General features: G+C 40.5%; 1 protein-coding gene across 14 annotated transcripts in view; it reads left to right on the forward strand.

The window, feature by feature from the left end:
* The window catches only part of ablim1a (actin binding LIM protein 1a), a 120802-nt gene that overhangs the window by 93818 nt on the left and 7865 nt on the right, over nucleotides 1-19119 (forward strand). For 11 of the 14 annotated variants that reach the window (XR_009815316.2, XR_012051162.1, XR_009815309.1 and 8 more), the window contains 10 exons: nucleotides 1434-1592; nucleotides 1801-1845; nucleotides 7997-8032; nucleotides 8129-8258; nucleotides 8720-8839; nucleotides 11038-11142; nucleotides 12905-12952; nucleotides 15750-15835; nucleotides 15912-16035; nucleotides 16108-16169. Coding sequence is in view for 3 of the 14 variants with exons in the window: in XM_061961269.2 (XP_061817253.2) it covers nucleotides 1434-1592; nucleotides 1801-1845; nucleotides 7997-8032; nucleotides 8129-8258; nucleotides 8720-8839; nucleotides 11038-11142; nucleotides 12905-12952; nucleotides 15750-15835; nucleotides 15912-16035; nucleotides 16108-16169 (915 nt within the window). In the remaining 11 variants the exon portion in view is untranslated. Of the gene's footprint in view, nucleotides 1-1433; nucleotides 1593-1800; nucleotides 1846-7996; nucleotides 8033-8128; nucleotides 8259-8719; nucleotides 8840-11037; nucleotides 11143-12904; nucleotides 12953-13365; nucleotides 13507-15749; nucleotides 15836-15911; nucleotides 16036-16107; nucleotides 16170-19119 lie in introns of all 14 variants that reach the window. The other 3 variants (XM_061961259.2, XM_072916056.1, XR_012051160.1) reach the window with 3 other exon arrangements.

The following is a 19119-nucleotide window of genomic DNA, read 5'->3' on the forward strand; positions in this document are numbered from 1 at the left end:
ACTTCTGTTTGTGCTCATATGTTTATTGATACACTCTCATTTCATATTTAATATTGAACAGTGAGCTGTTTAGTTGTTATTCTGTTCTCTTACACTTTTTAGTCTTATTTGCAAGTGTTATACAGTAGTATTCCTAGATGCTAGATGGCAGCAGTGTGGCTTCGGTGTGTTGCATAGTCGGGAAGTCTTTGCCATTAAGCTGAATACAGTCTTTTAGTGGACCTACAATGTGTCAATACTGTAAGTATTGTTTTTATTGCACAACTGTTTGATTGTAACTTGCATCTTAGTTGTAGTTTTCATTACCAAATTTAGAGGTTATTAAAATTGCCATATAAAATTGTTAATGATAATCAGTAGCATGTCTATGGAAAATTCAATGTAAATCAGAATCAAGTTAGCACAGTTAGATAAGTGGAGCTTTACTGTGCGTTCACATGTTTTCTATCAGGCATACTTGCTATGTTGGCACGGAATATTGTAACATTACCTAGAGCAGGGGTGTCAAACGTATGGCCCGAGGGCCGTATAAGGCCAGCGAACAGGTTTTATCCGGTCCGCGAGATGAGTTTGCAAGTATAAAAATGAATCTGAAATTTCTGAATGAAAGAAACTGCTGTTCTAAATGTGTCCACTAGATGTCGCAATAGCAATTCTTTGTATCTTTGTAGATGATGCTACATATGTACAAAATAAACCACATGATGTTAGCACATCAGTCGAGGAAAATGATCAAACTACATAAATAACATACTGTAATTTGATTTTGATATAATTTTTTCATCTTGATAGATTGAAAATTAACACTAATTGCCACATCATTTATTCAGAAAATATAAATAACGACAAAGAAAGATAGAATACTATAAACCGCAACATGTAAGTCTACAAAAAACAAACCCAACAACATAATGATTTGTAGAATTTCAGATTGTGCTTGTTCTATTTTTAAACAAAGAAAACAATCTGAAGTTGTGTTTATTTTTAAGTTATTGTGCCGTGATATTACCAGTCCGGCCCACTTGGGAGTAGATTTTTCTCCATGTCGCCCCCGATGTAAAATGAGTTTGACACCCCTGACCTAGAGGCAGTCCCACCGGGTCCACTCCCTAAGTGGATGTTGGAGCCGGCCCAGTCTGCAACCAGACGTGACGTCATGTGCAACAAAGGTTTCGCAATATGGCATCATTAGATTTTATGTGAATCGATGTAGGAATTCGGACCATGCTTATAAAAGTGCCGAATTTGGTACCCATCCCTAAGACTACCTACAGTTCCTTCTCTCATAATGAAAATGTACCCCTTCCCATTCCTATTTACGTCAAGCCTAATTGTTACATTTGAACCTTATTCTGTAAGAAAATGCCTTTACATAAGCAGTATGTCTTTGCTTATGTTAGCGTGTGCATGTTTGTCTTTATTTGTCTCCCTAGGCAAAAGTAGACAATGAGATTCTTGATTACAGAGACCTAGCTGCCATTCCAAAAGTCAAAGCCATTTATGACATTGAGCGCCCCGATCTTATTACCTATGAGCCTATGTACACCACCTCCCAGGAGGAGAGAGAGGAGAGACGAGAGAGTGTAGGAGAGGTAAACACCCATGCATGCTTCTCACCTTGCATGCACGCCATCCTTGCGGTCATGTTGACCAGCAAGAATGCAATTCCTAAACTGACCCCCTGTGTGTTTTAAGAGAAGAAATCCGGAAAAATTCCGGGTTTTACTGTATGTGTTCATCAATATTAGGAATGTGCTACCATACACCTGCTGATGAAATGTACTGTACTGTACCTCGCAGCTTCTCAATGCCAGGAGGGACCGCTCACCCTTGCCTGATGACAAGGTGAGTTACCTCAGCTGTTCAGCCTTCCAGTTTCTTAATACTTTTTCTCTTCAGGCTCACTAGACTGGTACACCTTGGACTGCTCACCTGTCAGTCTCAGTGCCTGATTTAAAAATGAAATCGTTACTGACTACTACAATGTATTTTCTTCACTTATTTTAATGTTTCTTAAAACCAGAAAGTCACCATTCGAAATTATCATAGTTATTGTCATGCATACTTGCCAACCCTCCCGATTTTCCCGGAAGACTCCCGAATTTCAGTGCCCCTCCCAAAAATCTCCCGGGGCAACCATTCTCCCGAATTTCTCCCTATTTCCACCCGGACAACAATATTGGGGGCGTGCCTTAAAGGGGAACATTATCACCAGACCTATGTAAGCGTCAATATATACCTTGATGTTGCAGAAAAAAGAACATATATTTTTTTAACCGATTTACGAACTCTAAATGGGTGAATTTTGGCGAATTAAACGCCTTTCTAATATTCGCTCTCGGAGCGATGACGTCACAACGTGGCGTCACATCGGGAAGCAATCCGCCATTTTCTCAAACAGCGAGTCAAATCAGCTCTGTTATTTTCCGTTTTTTCGACTGTTTTCCGTACCTTGGAGACATCATGCCTCGTCGGTGTGTTGTCGGAGGGTGTAACAACACGAACAGGGACGGATTCAAGTTGCACCAGTGGCCCAAAGATGCGAAAGTGGCAAGAAATTGGACGTTTGTTCCGCACGCTTTACCGACGAAAGCTATGCTACGACAGAGATGGCAAGAATGTGTGGATATCCTGCGACACTCAAAGCAGATGCATTTCTAACGATAAAGTCAAAGAAATCTGCCGCCAGACCCCCATTGAATCTGCCGGAGCGTGTGAGCAATTCAGGGACAAAGCACCTCGGTAGCACGGCAAGCAATGGCGGCAGTTTGTTCCCGCAGACGAGCGAGCTAAACCCCCTATTGTTGGTTAGAAGGCAATCGCCGAATTCGTCCTCGCTTTCTCCCGTGTCGCTGGCTGTCGTGTTGTTTTCGTCGGTTTCGCTTGCATACGGTTCAAATCGATATGGCTCAATAGCTTCAGTTTCTTCTTCAATTTTGTTTTCGCTACCTGCCTCCACACTACAACCATCCGTTTCAATACATTCGTAATCTGTTGAATCGCTTAAGCCGCTGAAATCCGAGTCTGAATCCGAGCTAATGTCGCTATAGCTTGCTGTTCTTTCCGCCATGTTTGTTTGTGTTGGCATCACTATGTGACGTCACAGGAAAATGGACGGGTGGTTAAAATCAGGCACTTTGAAGCTTTTTTTAGGGATATTGCGTGATGGGTAAAATTTTGAAAAAAACTTTGAAAAATATAATAAGCCACTGGGAACTGATTTTTAATGGTTTTAACCATTCTGAAATTGTGATAATGTTCCCCTTTAAAGGCACTGCCTTTAGCGTCCTTTCTCACCTGAAAAGGAGACTATTATACATGTCTCCGTTATCCATAGGTTTATCGAGAACCCATAAAGTAGGCAGGCACGGAACTATTTCTCAGCGTGTGTTTATTCCAGCCGGCACGTTAATACACTGACACACAATATCCGGATTACCATCATGCAAAAGTAGTAATGTCCAAAAACATAACAGAGACGAAGCAGAAGAACAAAGAAGAGACATGGCGATGATGAGTAAGAAGAAGTACGCTTGCAAGTTCCAAAATGATTGGAAAAAATAATTTCAGTTCATCCAGGACAGCTCGAAGGGGAAGGGGTATGCTGCCTGCAAATTTTGTAGATCAGACTTCTCCATTGAATACGGTGGCCGAACGGATATACTCATTCATGAAAGGATTATTTATATATATATATCCATCCATCCATTTTCTACCGCTTATTCCCTTTGGGGTCGCGGGGGGCGCTGGAGCCTATCTCAGCTACAATCGGGCGGAAGGCGGGGTACACCCTGGACAAGTCGCCACCTCATTGCAGGGCATATATATATATATATATATATATATATATATATATATATATATATATATATATATATATATACTGTATATAAATAAATAAATAATTCTAAAGTCTCAAGGTTGGCAAGTATGTTGTCATGTCTGTTATACTTTTTAGCTACAAAATTAAGCAACTAAATGAAAATCCTCCAAGACTGCTGATTCCATAGTTTTTGCTGAAAAGTTGATGCCCAACTGAAGTGCAAACAGTTAGGGCGCTAGCCAGATAGTGGCAGGTACAGTAGCAAAAATATGACTCTTCGGTGTATACCTGCAAATTAAGCTATAAAAGCTAGCATGTGTAAAGTATCACAATATATAGTATGACTGTGAGGTGTACACCTGCCAAAATGTATAAAAAAAACCTAACAGGCTAAGGTTAGCATGGTAACAGTAATCATTTTTCAAGTAACAAAATATTTGACTCTGAGGTGCAAACAGTACCTGCAAAAATAACCTAAAAAGCTAGCATGCTTTTGTTGCGCCGAAGGCACACAATAACTAAAAGGTTTATACGAGCTTTCTGTGATTCATTAAAGAGCATTAAAATTCATTAAATTCATTTTGCGAAACTGAATGTCTCAAATGGCAATAAAAAGCATTAAATACGATGTTAAAAGGTATTCAAAATATCCACACAATTGTAGGCCTGAACGATAAATGAAAATGGACTTAATAACATCAATAAATTGCAATGTTCGTGTTTGTTTCTTTTCTTTGCCTCTGGCTTTCAAACTGGCTACAAGAGGTCACAATCTGTGCATCGCTTTCAGCATACTTGCAACCCTCCCGAATTTTCTGGGAGACTCCCGAAATTCAGCGCCTCTCCCGAAAACCTCCCGGGACAAATATTCTCCCGAAAATCTCCCGATTTTCAGCCGGAGCTGGAAGCCACGCCCCCTCCAGTTCCATGCGGACCTGAGTGAGGACAGCCTTTTTTCCCGACGGGAGGACAACAGGGTGACAAGAACTATATCATCCAGACTAGAGATCAATTGTATTATTATGTTTATCTTACCTAAAAATACATATATTTATTAATAAAAAATAAAAAAAACTAAATAAATTTTTACTATATTTTGCTAAAAACATCAAAATTAATTGTATTTTTATTTGTATTTTTTCTGACTCCTTATTACATCCAGCCATAGAATTATACATTAAAATAAACATATTTGAAATAATTAATTTTAAATTATCATAATAATTCATTTAAAATGACCATATTTAATTATTAAAATAATTGCTTGTTTAAACAACAACTTTAGCATTTTATTCATTACATTTTGAAGCTCTCAGAAGCCAAGTTATGTTATATTCCTTAAGATTTATTTATGCAAGTTTGAAGTATCAATTATCTAAACACAGTTTTGTTTGCATATTTTCAGGATGTAGATATATATGTATATATATATATATATATATATATGTCCAGTATATAGCTGTCAATATACTCCTCCCCTCTTAACCACGCCCCGCCCCACCCCCGACCACGCCCCCACCCACCCACCTCCCGAAATCAGAGGTCTCAAGGTTGGCAAGTATGGCTTTCAGCACCTGGGCATGTTTACTCCACAGTAAAATGAAATAAACTGGAGTGAAGCCTCTCATCCACAATTTTAGTTTGGGTATGAGCAGGCAAGACTGCTAGTGTACGCACACACAGAATAGGGGTGTACTTAGCAATGCTTCTCAGTAGCAAGTCGCGATGGCTGGTCACGACTCGCTGGTCACGAAAGTTAGGAGGGAAAATGATTATTACAAAGCCAAATGTCCCTTTGTGAGAATATTTCATCTTCAAACTGAATGAGCTACTTAAGCTCATCAACACGAATGAACTAGCAAGTAAGCCGCGATGGCATCGGCAAGAAAAAAGACAATAAAACAAACCACTGAAACCAGTTTGTCCAAATGAGGGAGAAAAACTGCACTTTAAGATTTTGAGTATTTATTGAAATGCAATTTTTGCTCACAGAGTTTGAAAGTAAATTTTTGACCTATTTAGGATGATAAGTTATTGACCTTTCAATTATATTGGAAACGAATATTATGTTTGTTGCATTTCGGTTACTTGCATTGTTATTATTATTCAATTTAATTTAAGATTTCCTCAGTGGCCTTGTGGTTAGAGTGTCCGCTCTAAGACTGGAAGGTTGTGAGTTCAAACCTCGGCCAAGTCATACCGAAGACTATAAAAATGGGACCCATTACCTCCCTGCTTGGTACTTAACATCAAGGGTTGGAATTAGGGGTTAAATCACCAAATGATACCCGAGCGCGGCCACCGCTGCTGCTCACTGCTCCCCTCACTCCTCCCGGGGGTGAACATGGGGATGGGTCATATGCAGAGGATAATTTCACCACACCTAGTGTGTGTGTGACTATCAGTGGTACTTTAACTTTAACTTAATTTGATTACATTAGTGCTTAATTTGGCCACAGTTAATGTAAACAAATATTCAAGATGATCATTGTCAAATGCTTGCAATTTTGTCTATACAAGCAATTCTTTGCTTTTGACTATATATGATAACGATCTTCAACATGGGCACTAAATGTGTTTTAAGTCGCATTAAAAAGGTATTAAACTGAAGAAACCCTGTTATACACAGAGACGTGTTTTTATTCGGTCTGTGGTTCGTAAATCGAAAGGTTAGCACAAGAAAGGGGTTCATAAATGGAGGTTCCATTGTATTTGATATGATGAACAGCCCATGTCTCTGCAGTTTCTGATAGTCTGTTATTTCATATGTTTAACATGTACCAGGTTACACATATTCTAATACGGCCCATAAAAAAATAAAAAATAAAAATAAATAAATAAATATATATATATATATAAATATATATATATATATATATATATATATATATATATATATATATATATACAGGTAAAAGCCAGTAAATTAGAATATTTTGAAAAACTTGATTTATTTCAGTAATTGCATTCAAAAGGTGTAACTTGTACATTATATTTATTCATTGCACACAGACTGATGCATTCAAATGTTTATTTCATTTAATTTTGATGATTTGAAGTGGCAACAAATGAAAATCCAAAATTCCGTGTGTCACAAAATTAGAATATTACTTAAGGCTAATACAAAAAAGGGATTTTTAGAAATGTTGGCCAACTGAAAAGTATGAAAATGAAAAATATGAGCATGTACAATACTCAATACTTGGTTGGAGCTCCTTTTGCCTCAATTATTGCGTTAATGCGGCGTGGCATGGAGTCGATGAGTTTCTGGCACTGCTCAGGTGTTATGAGAGCCCATGTCATCTGCTGGTGTCGGTCCACTCTGTTTCCTGAGACCCAGGGTCAACGCAGCCGTCTACCAGCAAGTTTTAGAGCACTTCATGCTTCCTGCTGCTGACCTGCTCTATGGAGATGGAGATTTCAAGTTCCAACAGGACTTGGCGCCTGCACACAGCGCAAAATCTACCCGTGCCTGGTTTACGGACCATGGTATTTCTGTTCTAAATTGGCCCGCCAACTCCCCTGACCTTAGCCCCATAGAAAATCTGTGGGGTATTGTGAAAAGGAAGATGCAGAATGCCAGACCCAAAAACGCAGAAGAGTTGAAGGCCACTATCAGAGCAACCTGGGCTCTCATAACACCTGAGCAGTGCCAGAAACTCATCGACTCCATGCCACGCCGCATTAACGCAGTAATTGAGGCAAAAGGAGCTCCAACCAAGTATTGAGTATTGTACATGCTCATATTTTTCATTTTCATACTTTTCAGTTGGCCAACATTTCTAAAAATCCCTTTTTTGTATTAGCCTTAAGTAATATTCTAATTTTGTGACACACGGAATTTTGGATTTTCATTTGTTGCCACTTCAAATCATCAAAATTAAATGAAATAAACATTTGAATGCATCAGTCTGTGTGCAATGAATAAATATAATGTACAAGTTACACCTTTTGAATGCAATTACTGAAATAAATCAAGTTTTTCAAAATATTCTAATTTACTGGCTTTTACCTGTATATCCATTGAACTCTACAATGTTAATGGTGCCTATATTCAATCTCAGTTATGGTACCTGGGTGTTGTGTATGAAGTAGAGCTGTAAGAAGAGAATGCCTCAATGATAAAAATTAAAACAAGACTTTCCTTATCCACACTTCTGTTGTTCTTCCTAGTCGTTCAGAACCATGTCACCAACTCTATCCAATGAGGTGAGCTTATCAAATTCAAGATGTCCATTGCAGGGCTGTTGACAATGTCACCTTATATGTAATGTTATGTATGCTTTGTTACACTATGTACGTTAGGGATGTTATGACAAGCGAGAACGCATCCTCCAAAGGTCCACCAGTCAAGGCTCTATAGGCTCGCCGGTTTATAATCGCCATGGTTACACCCCCACTCTGTCACGGTCGCCGCAGCACTTTCACAGGCCAGGTGAGTACTTGTGTGGATGGTTTTGTGGCCATAATGCAACATTGTTTCATGTCATACTGATGATGTGACCTGAGAGGAGTGATAATAGATCAGTATTTTATTCCTAGTTCCCTTCCTTTGGTGTTGAACCATGCTAGAGGGCACTTTCAGCTAAATTGACTTCTTGGTTGTTAAATTCTGTCTTTTTGTGATTTGACTGAATATGAAAAAAATTGAAATTTGCTGACAACAACCAGGCAGACAATTTTCTTCTGTAACATCACAACTTCTGTAGTGATATGTAAAATAATGGAATGTTTTTCCCTTGGTTATAATTATTTCCTTTTTTCAACCTTCAATGCTTGCATATCTTCCTTTTCTTTTACCCCCCCCCCCACTGTCTCACCCTTTACCACCCTCTCACAATGTGCCACTCTGCTGGCTGCTCCTGGGGGTCCCACACGCTCCCTTCCTCCCCGCAGAGGCTCTGACAGGCATGCAGAAACTCTGCTCCTCCCTGTGCAGTAACAGTGTGGGCTCCAGAAATAATGACTCCCGCCCCACCTCCCCTTTCAGACACCACTTCCTTCCCCATAGCCAAGGTAAGACCCCCTCATGCCACCGTGCACTTCCGCCCCCCCAGTGAAACGCTCCATTTCCATTGCACCGTGGGATGCCACTTCATGCTGGTCACATCACGGATCCATCACCACCTCCTCAACAAACAGTGCCATCATTAATAACACAAGAGCACTTTGGGCCTGATCTACTAAGGGTTACTTTAAAACACATGCAGACTTGATAGTGCAAATTCAATAACTTGATCTACTAAGCTTGTGCACAGAGAATTACACCTTTTAAAAGAGCAAAAATAGCGAGCGCAATCCATTTAGCGTGTCTGTCTTCATGTCAGTGCAGAACATATGCACATGATCAGAACGCCCGCAATACTCGAAGGAGAAGATGCCAATATAATTATTATGCACTCGCAATGTGATTTAGCAAGCCTGAAACTGTTTTGCGCCTGACGATTTGCGTCTATGTATAGCGCGTCACGAATGTACGTGCAAACTGGCACAGTTACGCACAAATTGATGCGTCGCAGGCATTGTGAGGATGTGATCATAATAGATGATGTCCGTGTGCGTCTCAACACGTTTCGACTGTCAGAAAAAAAAATTCAGCAATATAATTTGATTTAATTTTAATTTGAGCTGTCAAATGATAGCTATAGTCTGCTGGAGTTTTTTTTTAAATTGTTAGTTCTTTTTATAAATCTTTTGGAACATTTTATTACATTTGGATCATTCTGGATCAAACGTACGGCCCACGGGTCGGAATAGGCCCGCGAACAGGTTTTATCCGGCCCGCGTATAGTATAAAAATTAGCTGTTTTTTTTTTTTTTTGGAACGAAATAAACTGCTGTTCTAAATGTGTCCACTGGATGTCTCAATAGCATTTCTGCTAGGCAAGCAAACGGTTTATACTGGGGCCAAGAAACAGGTAAAGGGGGACTATGGCTCCTCCTCCTGGACCAACATGAAACATAAAACGGCAGGTTTTAAGTCTTTTGCTTGGAACACATCGTCGTTTGGCACCCTCGTTGCCCCAAAATGTCTCTGTCAAACACGAGAAAAGTGAACTTAATGCTTTTGAATAGTTTTTACAGCCGTTTCTTACGGTTTGTTGAGTTAGCTCTGGATTGATACGTGGACATCATAAAGGAGGTATTTGACACCTAGAAGTGTTTTTGTTCAATCCCCGAAAGATTGTGACTTTAAGTTTAATCCTGGCTTTGTAGATACACTGAGACCAAGTCTAAGTGTATTGTGTTTTTAAAACTGCACCAATTTCCTCAGAATTTTCAACAAACCTGAATTTTTTTGTCCAGAGGATTATTTGTGATTTGTACATTTTCAGAATGTGCTTGTTCTATTTTTGGCCAAAGTAAAACAAAGAAAACAAACTGATGTTGTCTTTATTTTAAATTTATCAAGCCATGATTTTACCATCCCGGCCCACTCCATGCGGCCCCTGAGCTTATATGAGTTTGACACCCCTGTTCTAGATGCACCATCAGAACACCATCACAGCTTCTAGAGCGCATCTTTGGCGTGCCAAAAATAGGTTGTCTCGATCCTGCTTTTTAAAAATGATTAATTCATATTTGTGCGCTGCATTTTCCACAACATAACAAAACCCTACAGGTTGGACCATGTGATACAATGACTGTCTCCATTGTAACAATCAGTAGCACACCCAAACTCCTTATTCAAACTGGGCGGTCTGCACCACTTTTGCACTTGTTATCAAATGTACGCACCGTCTTAGAGATCACCTGCAGCACGCCCACAAATAATACACGCAATTGTGTAGTTTGCACACGCTATTTGTGTTATTTGGTATCTTAGTCGATGAGGCCCATTTGTGTTTTAGATGTCTGCATGCAGGTGAGAAGTTGTACTAATGCATTTGTACGAATGATTCCCTGAATAATCAGATATTTTTTGATAAATACAGTTAAATGAAGTTTCAATTTTCAAACTACAAAGCCCGATGCTCACATTAAAATAACATTCACTCATCTCCCATCCAACAAATCGTGTTTATTACTTGCACAGTGTACATCGTATGTGGGACGTACAATAATCTTCATACTGCTTCACTCTTCTAACAAAATTCATCTACAGCTGTACACTAACATTTAATAGTCCCGCCGGTCCTTGTCTTGTCCCGTCCACACTCTGGTTCCCTTTATGCATCCCTGCTTATGTTCCTTTTTGGTTCTTCTCAATGGAGGCACTGACCCACCAAGCGGCCGGAGCTCCCCTATCCCGCTTAGGCCCGACAGCCGGCCGGGCACCCCGCCTCTCTCTCAGACCCCTAAACATTTTCACCTCCCAGGTAGGAGTTGGAGCACACCCTGTCACTGCTCTTCCCTACCTTCTATATATCTATCTATCTGTGTATCTATCAATCTATTTAACTATCTGTCTCTAGATCTATCTATCTCTAGATCTATCTATCTATCTGTATCTTTTGCTTTTGCCTTTTTTCTAAGTGAGTATACGCATTAAACCTTTATATGAATTAGAGTAGTCAATGTACAGCTTGGAAAGTCTTCTTAATAAACTTGACACAGCCATTATTATCACAGTGAACAACTGTGTCTTAAATGTCAATAATGACTTAAAAATGTCTCATCTCGCACTGTTTTAATTCTCTCGGGCATAACATTGGATGTGTCTTTGGAATCGTTACCGGGTCGGAAAACATGCAGCCCAGTTTTCCAAGACAGGTGATCATGCCTGTTTCAAAATGCTGTGTTGAAATTCACGTTTACCTCAGTGAACCGTAGCTCCTCGCTGCCAACAACACTCGTGCAGCAACAAACCATGATCGCCAGGGCCGCCCTAAACTAAGGGGAGGCCCCAGGGCTGTGGGTGTTTTGGGGGCCCACACCTAAAGCTCAACACCCCCTTGTCTTCGCCCTAAAAAACGGAACAGCAACAATGCAAAAATATTACAGATGTCCGATGATATCGTTAATGCGTTAAAATGTAATATCGGAAATTATCGGTATCGTTTTTTTATTATCGGTATGTTTTTTTTTTAATTAATTAATTAATTTTTTTATTAAATCAACATAAAAAACACAAGATACACTTACAATTAGTGCACCAACCCAAAAAACCTCCCTCCCCCATTTACACTCATTCACACAAAAGGGTTGTTTCTTTCTGTTATTAATATTCTGGTTCCTACATTATATATCAATACAGTCTGCAAAGGATACAGTCCGTAAGCACACATGATTGTGCGTGCTGCTGGTCCACTAATAGTACTAACCTTTAACAGTTAATTTTACTAATTTTAATTAATTACTAGTTTCTATGTAACTGTTTTTATATTGTTTTACTTTCTTTTTTATTCAAGAAAATGTTTTTAATTTATTTATCTTATTTTATTATCATTTTTAAAAAGTACCTTATCTTCACCATACCTGGTTGTCCAAAGTAGGTATAATGTGTTAATTCCACAACTGTATATATCGGTTGATATCGGTATCGGTAATTAAAGAGTTGGACAATATCGGAATATGGTATATCGGCAAAAAGCCATTATCGGACATCCCTAAAAAATATCATTGATTTTGAAAAATAATTTTATTCGTGAATACATTTCCTTCGCGACAGGCGCATGTGCGGGTGAAACAGAGGCCAGTCAACTTCAAGAACAGTGCTGGCGGCCCGAGAGATTGCCCATGTTTTTAATTTAGTAGTCAAGAGGGTGGCCTTTCACACCAGCAACCTGGGTTCAAGCCCCACTGGGAGCAGTAAGAAAAACAATGCAGTCGAAGCAGAGCTGTCTGTGATTGACAGCCAAGAACATCAATCATTGCATTCCGCCCTCAAAATCGGGGGCCGCACCATGCAAGACTGCAGCAAAGATATCTTCTACTCACGTGTGCTGCAGCTATTTACACAATGATAGCTGTGTTGTGTTCAGTGCATGGTACATCTTTACTGCAATACAATCTGTACACTGACTACTCTAAAACACATCTAAGTTTTATTTCTGTACCATTGTTCCTGTGTTCTTACTTTTGTGGGATTCTGTAAGTGCTAAAATATCTGTAAAAGTTTTTTTTTTTTACTAATTTCAGATCAGGGCAGCAACATTTACAGAAAACCACCTATCTACAAACAATACGGTACTTTCCTCCCTATTTAATCCTTGTTTTATGATCTGAAATGTGATTTCAAAGTGATGATGTGATCAAGTGATGTGTTTTGTTAGTCACTCCAGTGTCAATATGTTCTATGTTTGAAGTCTGTCTCTCATCTGTCTCACTTGCAGCACTTTGTCCATCCGAACAAGCCATGTTCTGTCATTACACTGCTTCCTTAAACTATGCAGCATAATGTGTAGAATTCTGACGATTATGCAGTTATTATCTTTAAGACACAAACCAAGGGATGAAATTTCTTTTGCTTTAGTCTTGAAATGGCTCTGCGTCATACGCATCACACAGAGTCATAAATCATAGACGCACAAGAGATGTTTAATTTACTTGTTGCTGAGCCTGTGACGCTGATAGATCAGTTGCCATGGTTACCAACCTAGATACCGATGACATAGCACGTCAAAGCAAGTCGGCTGATGACATCATCAGATGTGCCACCTTCCCTGCTGCCCATGCTCCCTCTCCAGACGACAACTCACAGCGTGAGGGTGATTGTCAGCCCGGCTCTATCGCTGTTTTAGGTACAGTAGGCTCCTATTGGGCATGCTTGCACTCAGACCACGTAGCAGCACAACAAAAACATCCTCTGACTAATTCTTGTTTCCCCTTGGAGCTTCCCTAAAAGCTTAGCTGCATCCCCTGCATCACTTCAAGAGAAACCACACTTTTTTGGGGGAATTTTGCAAAAAAATCACATGTCTTTCTCTTTTCTGAGCATTCTAAATAGTAAAAACTGCTAGCAAGAGACGGTTAGCAATGCAGGTCATGGGGATATGATCTATTTAGCCTTTAAAGCCCTTGAAAAAAACATTGAAAAACTTCCAAAAATGTTTTATATACCAGCTCTAAGTACTGGTATATATGTAATGTAGGAATATGCACATTCATGATAACATGTAATATTTTCAGCATTTTTCTCATTTAAAAAAATAACCGGGACTTCTTTTTTGGATGCATTGATTTTACATAGCGCATAGCAACAATCACTATTTTCATCAACAATACGAACATAACAAAACGGTGACTAACAATGGCCACTCTCACTGGAATGCCGAATGATGCAATGTGCTGTGTTACTGAAAGAAGTTTCTCAGCGTTAGCTCAGAGAATAACAATGTTGCTATTACTGTCACGGCACGGGCTCGGCAGTCATTCTCGGACCCAGGCTGTCTAGCCTAGAATTACAGTCTGGTGAAGGCCTTCTCCAAGTTGTCCTCCAAAGCAGAAAAACAAACCTGGTGTTCGTCCACGACAGCACTCAAGACAGCAAGGTCAGGTGACCTGGGGGATCGGGACTGCCGCTTGCCGGTGTTGCCTAGTTCCGACATGGTTGGCCGGAACGTACTGTTGTGTACGGCGGGGGAAGGAGACGACACCACAGCAGGACTAGGTTTAACAGGTTTTATAAACCTTCTGATGAATGGGTAGGATGTATATGCTACTTCAAGTGATGGGTGCAAGACGATGTGTAGAATTAACCATATGAATGTTACCAGGGTTAGTTGTTTGTGCATGTTGGGTGGATCCTTCGTCAGTCCAAGGGGACTAGGCAAGAAGGTTGTCCGTGGGCAGGCAAGCAGTCGGGGGCTAGAGAGAAGCAACGATGTCCGTGTCAAAGCAGGGGTCGAGGATCGGGGTGGCAGTCCAGAATCCAGAGGAAGGTCGAGAAACACAACTCGAACACGGAAGGCGGGGAATGAGCTGTGGAAGACAAAATGGACATCAAACAAGGGAAACAGGAAAGGGCACAGAGAGAGCGAGCAAGTACGAGGGAGGGAAGCTTGAGAGGAGATGCTTACTCCAAGAGAGAAACTACGTTCCGGCAAAGGGTCATCGGGTCCGCTGGTCTTTATGCAGTCCTCTCTCATTAGTCCCAGGTGCGCTGATTAGAAATTGTCTGCAGCTTCGCCGGCGTGTGGGCGTGATGTGCCCAGCGTTTGCAGGGAGGTGTCCTTGCACGCTGCCAACAGAGGTGCTGGCAGACCCAGCTGCCGAAGAAAAGCGGGTTCGAGCCCGCGCCGTGACAAATACTCGATTAATATGCAGGTCCCTGCATGTAAATTGAGCATTGTTGGTGATTTTTGGATGTTTTTTTAGAGGGCTTTATAGGTGGAATAGACGAGTCCCATTAGCTACATTGTTAGCCGCTTCTAGCTAGCAGTTTTTCGTGATTTAGAAAACACAGAAAAGAGAAAGATGTGTGTTCTTCTCCCACACACATAAAGACTGTGTATACACGGCATAATTCCTAAAGAAAGTGCAGTTCCCTTTTAATTATTTGTTAATTTGTGTTTCGCTTGCACAACACAGAGTATATTTGATTTATTTTTCTGCCACCAAGTCTTATTTTACCTTTGCCTTTTATGTTCCTGCACTGTTTGGTACGGTGATTGTACCGGACATAATAAATGCCACAAATGACTTGGACAGAGATAACTGAGACTGACTTCAAACTGATTTACGTCTATGTCTTACATTTGTGCTGTGCTGAGTAAATCCAGGGGATGAATGATTGAAGCTACAAAAGTCATCATGTCTGCATACCCAAATATTCCAAAAAGTACCCCTGTTTGTTTGTCTTGTCAACTCTGTCTCACATTTGTGTACCCAGTCTTTTTTTTCTCATTTATTGACATAAAATTAGTGGACACCCGCCTTTCAGTTATTGCCTCTGCAGTGAATACGTTGCACTGTATACATTGAATGCATGATATATATATCCAGCCTGACAGATTTTTTTTCCGGGGCTTATTGAATCCTGTAGGTTCAGAAGGAAGAAGACGATCAAGAGAAGAAGAGGAGGAGGAGACATTGAAACGAAAGCAGCTTCAGGAAGAACATCTCAACAAGGTTTGCCACCCTAACCCAACACCTTAAAAACATCATCAGTTGTCCTGTTTTGACTGGAATGTGTGTTGGTTCTTAGATTCAGTCTGGTTTGGGAAAGCTAATTCTAAGGGAGGAGATGGAAAAAGATCAGATTAGGGAGCGTCACGCGAGGAGTCTCTCTGCTCAGCGCTACGACCCCAAGCAGAATAATGGAGATGCAGGTACATATTAACAGGAGCCTTGTCTTCTCAGTGATTCGTTGTGATTATTAGAAAACACTTTGTGTCTTTTAGATCCAACTTCTCCAACCAAAACAAACTCTTTGCCTGGATATGGAAGGAATGGTCTACATCGGGTGAGACCTCAGTCATACAGGAAGGCTTGCTAAAGATGCCACTAATAATAATAAGTCATTTTTCCATGCTGTTTCAAAATGATTTATGTGAAAAGTTATTTAACCTCCTGAGACCCTGCAGTTGATCTTTGTCCTTATTCGTAAAGGACAAAATTTTCACAGCCTTATTGCAAATGCAAAACACTCGACACAAATACAACCGGCTGTGCTGTGCTTTCCAGTAATATGGGGTTCGTCCAATCTGTCTTCCCAGCATGGTATGGTATTGTTTATGTGTTCCAGACATGCATAACAAGTTACATTGAGGAACATCACATGTTTACGTTTTGACAATTTGACACGTATAAAAGAGGAATAGGAAAGAAGCATCCTATACTTTTTTCTATTAAGAAGTAGTACTTCTTGTAGTATCCATGCATAATATTTCTGATATGCCTAGTGAGCCTACCTAATATGTCTGTAGAGAAAAGTACAGGCACTGTTTTCCACTCCAAAAGACACCTTTCACACATACTTAAACCATACTTGCCAACCTTGAGACCTCCGAATTCAGGAGATGGGGGGGGGGGGTTGGTGGTAGTGGTGGTGTATATTGTAGCGTCCCGGAAGAGTTAGTGCTGCAAGGGGTTCTGGGTATTTGTTCTGTTGTGTTTATGTTGTGTAATGGTGTGGATGTTCTCCCAAAATGTGTTTGTCATTCTTGTTTGGTGTGGGTTCACAGTGTGGCGCATATTTGTAACAATGTTAAAGTTTTTTATACGACCACCCTCAGTGTGACCTGTATGGCTGTTGACCAAGTATGCCGTGCATTAACTTATATGAGTGTAAAAGCCGCATATATTATTAAGGCACACCCCCAATATTATTGTCCGTGTGGAAATTGGGAGAAATTCGGGAGAATGGTTGCCTCGGGAGATTTTTGAGAGGGGCACTGAAATTCGGGAGTCTCCCGGGAAAATCGGGAGAGTTGGCAATTATGAGTTAAACACTAAGGGCCTAATCTGCTAAAATCCGAGTAATAAGCGCTAAACAGCATGTGCAAACTATAAGATTGTGTGTACTAAAATTGGGCATGTTGTGGATAATGTACTAAGACATAGGGCCTGATCATCCAAGATCCAAATACCACATGCTAAACAGCATGTGCAAACTATAAAATTGTGTGTACTATACGAGTTGTGTGTGATCTACTAAGAGTGCGTGTCCACTTGAAAAGTGGTGCAGACTTTAAAAAAGGATTGTATGTGCACTGTAACCATGGAGACACTAAATATTGGTTCTGAATAATGAGGCAAAAGATTTGGCTGCAGGTGATGATGACAGTGGATATCGGTGTCACAAGTGAGGAACAAAGCTATGGAGACCCTTATTTCAGACACACACTTTTCCTCCTTTTTTACGTAATAATCGAAAATTCATTGATTTTGTAATGGCAATTGATAGAAGCTCGTAGCTAAGCTTGGAAAAGGTTCACATTTTTTTCAGATGGTAAGCAGCTTCCTCTGGGGCTTAGATCCTGTGCAGGAAGCCTTAGAATATGCATAACGCGAGGAAGAAAATAAAACTCAATGTTTTCTGAAAAACAAAGGAGCAAACTCAAGCAGCAGAGCGTACATGGAGGCTCCATGTGGCTGAGCCAATCAGCTGCCAGGACAGAGACTGGTACACCATCAACCAATAGTGTGTGCCATGTACGATGTCATGTGGGTAAAGCAGCTTCATTACTGAATAGACACCTGCTAATATCAAACAGATGTCATTCTCTAAATACCTAGTTACATTTTTGAATCTGTGATGCACTGACCAATGTCTGTTGTGTTCACCTGATGTTTGGAAGGTCTCAGGAGGTTAAAATATTCAAACAAGTGCACACCTAAAACTTTTGTACAGCACAATAAGGGATTTCAGTGTGTTTTTTTCTCCTCTAAGTGTTAGTTAATAGCAATTGTTCCCTCGCTATTGTTATACTCTCGCGTCGCGTAGCTTGCGTGTGCACCCCCCCCCCCCCCCCCCCCCCCCCCCCCGACCGATGGTGTCTTGTTTGATTTATAGTTTGTCCGTGGAAGGTAGTGCCATACTTGTAATTATCTTCCAAAACACTAAGGGGCAGTGTCTCCAGAAGGAGCAACTGCAGCTGTTGTTGAGTAGTACTGTGTGTTTTCTTCCTCTGCCGAGTGACGTCAACCACTGAACCACAACATTAACACTGGAACTAAACATTCAGAATCATCAGTTTACTTTTATTGGAGGTTTAACTTATAAACCAGAGGAAAATACTTTCGTGAAGATGGACTGTGCAACTTCTGAACGACTCGCGGCAGAGGACGCTAATTTTACCTGCAACGCTATTTGGCCGTTTGGGACAATAACTACTGTAAGTTGACCACGTGCTGGTGTTAATCTGTATGGTCATGTTCAGAGTATTTAAATGTTTCTAAGTATACCGTGCCTGAATGAGAAGTGTTGTGTGTGAGAGGAAAAAAATTGTGTGCACGAGAAAGAATACGTGTCGGAATTGAACCTGTTGTTAGCACACGATTGACAATAAAAGTTAAAAAGAGTGTCGTACTTTGTGACTTTTTCTGAACGCAACAACACCACAATACGCTGAAAAACGACACATTCAGTAATTTAGAGCGCACCAAGATATTAAATACACAATATCTGTTGTCATGGAATTGTTTAGTCACTGTTGTGTCATTTCATACAATAATTTGTGCATTTCAAGCACAAAGTCTGCTCGCCTGTGTTCAGGGAGCCTCCTTGGCAAAAACTGACCAATCACAGCCATGCGTTCTGTGTCGCCAACGACGCGAATTTGGGATTTTTGGGAGGTGCACATAGGCTACGCGGGAGGCTACGTAGGGGGAAGAAGGGCGACGGCGTCTTCTACGTAAGCTACGCGACGCGAGAGTATACACCAGGCTCTTAGCTCTTTGGTGTTTTTGGG

The sequence above is a fragment of the Nerophis lumbriciformis genome, linkage group LG02, assembly GCF_033978685.3.
Source record: "Nerophis lumbriciformis linkage group LG02, RoL_Nlum_v2.1, whole genome shotgun sequence".
In the NCBI taxonomy this organism is placed as follows: domain Eukaryota; kingdom Metazoa; phylum Chordata; class Actinopteri; order Syngnathiformes; family Syngnathidae; genus Nerophis; species Nerophis lumbriciformis.